This window comes from Chaetura pelagica, unplaced genomic scaffold, assembly GCF_000747805.2.
Source record: "Chaetura pelagica isolate M959 unplaced genomic scaffold, ChaPel_1.0 scaffold222, whole genome shotgun sequence".
Lineage (NCBI taxonomy): Eukaryota > Metazoa > Chordata > Aves > Apodiformes > Apodidae > Chaetura > Chaetura pelagica.
In genome coordinates this window covers 6652866-6659059 of record NW_009952711.1, presented here as the reverse complement: position 1 = coordinate 6659059, position 6194 = coordinate 6652866, and the positions used below count along the sequence as shown (strand labels likewise).

Below are 6194 nucleotides of genomic sequence, written 5' to 3'. Positions count from 1 at the left end.
TCTCCTACTCTGAATTTTTCAACACTCTCTGAACTCCAACTCAGAGTATTCCTTAAGTTCTGAAACATCCTTCCTTTTCATGACTGCTTCCAAAGGGCATACTCCATTAAACGTGTCCTTAGCAGCACCCTACTGAATATACTTGCAGACATTCAAGTCATAGAACTGAATGACCTAAAAAAGATTTAAAAAAATACACATACTTGCATGTATTTTATTCTTATGTCTCTGTTTTATGTCTTATGCATCTAACAGAGACACAAAACTACATAACGTTTTTTCATTGTGTTTCTTATATGCTACTAGCAAGAAGGTAAGAAATAAGGTAATGAAGTTATCACATAATATTGCTTCAGCTTTTAAAAAGTCAAAAACAGAGAATTCATTGTGTTAATCTTAAACAACAGTATGACTAGGGACCATACTGGTACTTTACCTTTTAACTTTACAGTCTGTTCTTGAAGACGGTTTTCAAGCTCTAATTTTTGATTTTCAAGTTCAGAAACTTGCTGTTTAAGATCTGGGATCACCTGTTAGAGAAACAGGAGATTTGTGTATTTCAGTACCTTCCTTCTTTTCAAATGTCTGCAGTAGTTCCTATGACACTGCAAGACCTTCATCTGTAAACAGTGAAAGCCTGGAGAGACACTGTGAGGGAGCAGTGCTACCTGCCTGCCTGAAGTCACTTTTCTGGAGGCATCTGCTGCTGAGCACTCTTAAAAATGAAACAGTGACCTAAATAAATGTTTGGACTGGAGCAATAAAACAATTATTCTGCTATAACCTCAATTAAATTACACTATGGTTTTAATTTCCCTAGCTCAACTAGCATCTGAAAAAACCTTAATATGTTATTTTTTAAAAAAAAATAACATTACAAGTAGCTTTTCCTTTTATTTTCAATTTTAGTAACATTGTTTTGAAAATATTTCTTTAGTTATATTTCACTCAGCAGAAAAATAATATGGTATATACCATATTTTCCAGAAAAATCAGCACTTCCTCGTGCTGGACGGGCTTTACACAGTGCTAATAATAAGGCTCTCAAGCCTTGCCTGCAGTTTGCTAGCAGCCTGACGTGCTTAGCAGCCCTCTGGTGGGCAGAGCCTCAGCACCATCTGCAACCATCATCCCACAGGAATCTGTTTTTGTCACTATCAAATCATAGAACTTGTCGACCTTGAGATTTCAAGGACATGACCACAAGATTTTGATGGCTTTGTGTCACAAACACATTTGGCTTTTATGACTAAGTAACAAAAACAGACTTTGCTTTACTACTTCTTGATCTTACCAGGTTTTCTGAGGTCAGCCTGCTGACTTCAAGTCGAATACCATCATTTATGTCATTTTCCTCTCGAAACAGTTTTTGTAGATGATTAATATCTTGGCTAAGATGTTGAACTTTGAAGTTCAAACCTTCAATCTCCTTTTCATATACTTCTTTCTGAGACTGGAAATGACTTTCCAACACTCTGTTAAAAAAAGGGAGAAGGAACAAGGCAGATGTACTACTGTCCTGGTCTGAGCCAGAGTGAACCATGACAAATACAACCTCAAGGCAGTGGCTCAAGTTTAACACAAAGTGGAAACAAAGTATTGTGGTTAACACAGACACATTCCATTTCATCACCTGTATATTATGGGACTTGAAAGTTATGTAGGATATCACAGAAGAAACACATTTCCCTGACTGAGACATGCACACTTATCTCACTGACTTAGAAAGTTGTTAAAGTGGTTTTAAGGTGCTCAGCCACTCCTATAAAGTAGTGTTTTTTTCATTTTTAAACTGATGGTCAGTACTACACTTTCAAATTAGCTACTCACTGATTTTTCCATTTATTTCCTAGATCACAGTTTGGAATTACGAAAACACTGAAGAACTGAACTAACCTTGTAGCTTTTTTTAAGCCCTCGTAAGCAAACCACAGTTCTCCATCCTCATTTAAGTGTTCCAGATCCTCCTCAGAAAGCCTGAAATACAAGGCAGTATCACTTGTGTGCAAGCAAACAAAATGCATGTCTGAAGCTTTTTTAGAGACCTCAAAACAAAATTACCTGCTTCTTACATCTTCAAAATCATAACTTTCAAGAAGCTGTTTTGTAACTTCTGACATTTTTTCTGGAAAAAAAAAGGCAAAAAAAAAGCTTATTAAATGAATAATTTTCTTTGCACATTTCAAATAAAGTTTAATTATAAAAATCAAAGCAACCTCTGTCTAAATCTACAAGGTTCCTTCCTGGTTACTCAGTAAACATCTCTGATTTATTACAAGAATATGATGAGGGACTTGGTTCTACTTCTGGATACGTAAGGTGCACTGGATAGGCACACCACCAATATTGTTTTATTCCTAAACACAACAAACTTTTAATGCAAAGTTACATCTTTCTGCTCTGAATCATGGCAACTGCTAGAGTTGTATAGATGATTTGTCATCTAGTGCTAGGTTACTGCATTAAATGCTGCAGAGACAGGTTTGCTCTATGGCATGGTTAGCATTGCTCAAAGTGCACAACAGCAGCCCTTCTTATTAAATACTTTTTCCCAAAGAGAACCCAACTCAGCACATAACTTAAGTGTATTTGGCATTTATTGCCCCCAAGGCTACAGACAGGATGAACAAAAGCTAGATAATTGCTTCCATATTCTTGGATCCCTACAAGCTAGTTGTTAACTTCTAAGTGAAGTTTAAATTATTAGTATTGATTTTTAAAGACAAAGGAGAAATGTTGAAATCAGAGTTTCTTCAAAGGATTCAGGAACCACTTTGTAAAACTCACCCATTGGGTTTTCTTCCCCCCTTGTGACTAAAGGTATGAACAGCATGAAATCACTATGGGATGAGAAAGAGAACTGGCTCTTTGTCAAAACTAATGCAGAAGAAATCAGTTTAAACCAGTTTGGTTCACATTGTACCTGGTAAGTTCTCTGAGTTACCTAGCACTGAGCTTACCTCTCAGCTCCCTCTTCTGTGACTGGGCCTGCTTCTCAGTGTCCAGCTTCTGTGTCTGCAGCAGTTCAATTTCCTTTTGCAACTCAGGTATTTTCTGAATCAGACAAAAATTATAGACTGAGACAAGAAGTAAATACAAGGGCTGAGTATCAGTCAAATCATAATGATAATTAAGAACAAGTTCATAAGGCTTAAAATGTGTTGTGTTTGAAGTAGCTGGTTCCCAAGCATCAGAGCAGAGCAGTGAAGTGATGTAGTGAAGACAAAAGGTTTTGTGTCACAGAATGGAGAAAAAAAAATGTAACTTTACAAAAAAGTACTGTTTTCAGGTTCACTTTAGAAACTACATTTATGAAAAATCCCCTGAGAAAATAATACTTTCCTGGAAAAAGGGAGAAAAATATATCCACATGTTTAAAGTTATAAATATTTGTGTACAATTACTCCTTAAAACAGGCACTCATTTCTGCAAGCGATAACTAACTCATATTGTGTACGACATTAAAACAATACAACCTGGTGGTGTATCAAATTTAGCTAAGTACAACATCTTCTAAAAATGCACTGGAGCTAAAAAAAATAGTCAAGATAATATATTAATAAAACACTCACATTCCCTACTTCCTTTGAAATGCATTGTACTTTACCTGTGCTTGTTTTGTAAGTTGTCCTACTTCCATTTTCAAGCCATCCTGAATGACAATTTCTTGCTGAATTTGATGTTGTAGCTGAGTTTTTTCTTCTTTCAGAATCTTAATTTCTCCCTTGAGCAATTCAATCTCCTTTTCATAGTCCTGCTTCTGATTTTGGAAATTTTTCTCAAGTATCCTAAACAGGATAATGAAAAAGGAGGTTTTGTTTTCCTACATTTGTAAGTGAAAGAGTGAGCTTTGGTTTTGCTTAAATTTGAAGGACATGTTTCAGTGAAGAACACTTAAATAAACCATAATTATTTGAAAATGCTGTGCTACATCCTCAACATTGTTCTACAAAACGGATGATAAGGGGATGGGAGTGTCCCTGGATTTCCCTATGTTTAATTCAGATATGGGGACTGAATTCCAGGCAAAACTGACTTTTTTTTCCACTTACAGGGTAATTCTCCAACTCTTTGAGACTTAGGCTACCTGAGCAGCTTTCTGCTACATTTGTGGCCACAGGCAGCACTGAAGAAGGACACAGCAGCAGAAAGACAGAAAACCCCATGTCCTTTCACTAACACATTGGAGGAAGCTTCCCATTTTCTACCAGTCCCTGCTGGAATGGACTGGCTTCCAGCATGATACAGCTACTGGGTTGAGCAGAAAAACTAGCAAAGTCCTCCCAGTACAGCTTGAAGTTATTTGCAACTGAAATCACACTGAGCTGAACACATCTTCCAGCCCCAGGAACAGTGACTGATTGCACTCCTGACACTTCAGAGAACATTTAACTTGTACCTAAGGTTCTCTGGCTTATACTGCAGAAGAGTTTCTGGGAAATAAACACTTGACCTGAGAAAAGCACTCTGCAAAGCAACAACCACTTACTGCTAAATAACAGGACTTCTGCCACTGCAAAGTAAATACCAAGGGGGAAAAGCCCCAAAAGCCCTATACAAACACTGCATTTCCATCTGAATCTTTCTGTTCTGTCCTTTAATATTCACTTCACAGGAATTCTGACCGGTGTGGCTACCAGCTGCTCTTCCAGCCCTGACTGAATTCTGTGGATACCTCCAGTGAAACTATTATGATCAGGGCTTCCTTTCAGTTCTCAGAGAGACACATGAAAAGAGAGGAAACTGCAAAAGCAAGAACTCTCATGTCTACAATATGATTTCCTGCATGTGACTGACCCAGAAACATGTGGTTTTCCTCAAATGGACATGGAGTACTTCAGTGCTAGCACTAACGTCCAAGAACAATGACAGATTCATAAGCAATATGAGCATAACACTTTTACAGCAGAAGGAAAGGCAGGGGAAAAGGGAAAAAAAATATCCTGTTCCAAAGCAATTCAATTCAGATTCCATACATTCTCTGATTTTCTTCTCTTTGTACATCATTGAAGAGCTGCTTCGTGAGGTCATCCATTTTCTCTGCCAAAAAATATTTCATATTTCAGAGACCTTCATGCAAATATGTGCATTTATTAAAACAGTATGACCACAATGAGAAGTGTTGTTGCAGTAGGCAATCCTTAACATATTTTAAGGCTGAAATTACTCTTAAGCGTCAAAAATTAATTAACCACATTTTACAAGTAATGTTATGGAACAAAAAGTTTCTGAAATACCAAAGTGTTATTCATCTAAAGAATACTTGGTCTCATGTTTTGCCTGTGTGCTTTGAAATTAGATTCTGAACCACAGTGCAGTAAAGAAACTGGGATGAAGAGGGACTTTGAAGGAATGCATGTGCATGAGACAGGAAACGTAACAGGAGGGAAGATTTTGCTACTTAAAGAACAAATTTAATTTACTTGTTAAAATAAAAGCATTTGCAGTACACATTCTAAGCAAAGGAAGCTGAGGGTCAACTTTTAATTTTCTGTAAATTCAGAATTTATATTGCTTTTATTTGAACAAAGGTAATTTACCTTTGCCGAAAACGTGACTTTACAACTTTCCCCCACTATAATTCCTTTATTACTCCTTAAAAACTTTTTAGTTATCATACCTTTCATTTCCTCGGTTTTTTCTTGGAGTCTTATTTCTAAGGTCTCTTTCTGTTCTTGTAATTCTTTGTTCTGATTCTCAAGTTTTAAGATTTTCTGCACACATAAAAAGCAAGCATAACATACATATTACAAAGCAGGAAGAAACAGGTCACAGAAGGTGTTAACATCTTAAACAGCATTTATGGACTCCCCTCCTTCCCTGCCACCCCCCTAAAAAAGTGAAATTACTGAGTAACTCTAAAATAATACATTTGATAAATCTAGTAACTGAAAAAAAGTATATAAGCTAAAATAAATGCACCCAGATGACGATTAAAAATTACCTGTTCACTGTCCTCTTTATATTTTTTCCCTTTCTCTTCATATGTTCTCTTTTGAGCAGTTATCTTTTCAAGGTCTAATTCAAGTTTCTGAATTGTATCCATGTCATTCGCATGAGTTGAAGCCAGATTGGTTAATCGTTCAAGCAAGCCATGATTTTCTCTGCTCTACAATGAGCAAGGCAGATTAAAAGAAAAAACACACACTTAGAACTGCTGGTAGAATTCTGAAGGAAGCACCTGACCCATTCCT

The 6194-nt window shown here is 36.6% G+C and overlaps 1 protein-coding gene across 1 annotated transcript in view; it reads right to left on the bottom strand.

Moving 5' to 3' along the window:
• The window catches only part of MYO5C (myosin VC), a 30049-nt gene that overhangs the window by 8004 nt on the left and 15851 nt on the right, over nucleotides 1–6194 (bottom strand). Inside the window, exons 22-30 of the mRNA XM_009994545.1 lie at nucleotides 5945–6109; nucleotides 5621–5714; nucleotides 4977–5040; nucleotides 3608–3788; nucleotides 2961–3054; nucleotides 2062–2125; nucleotides 1897–1977; nucleotides 1295–1475; nucleotides 432–530 (exon numbers count right to left, since the gene is read on the bottom strand). Coding sequence (XP_009992847.1) covers nucleotides 432–530; nucleotides 1295–1475; nucleotides 1897–1977; nucleotides 2062–2125; nucleotides 2961–3054; nucleotides 3608–3788; nucleotides 4977–5040; nucleotides 5621–5714; nucleotides 5945–6109 — 1023 coding nt within the window. The remainder of the gene's footprint in view (nucleotides 1–431; nucleotides 531–1294; nucleotides 1476–1896; nucleotides 1978–2061; nucleotides 2126–2960; nucleotides 3055–3607; nucleotides 3789–4976; nucleotides 5041–5620; nucleotides 5715–5944; nucleotides 6110–6194) is intronic.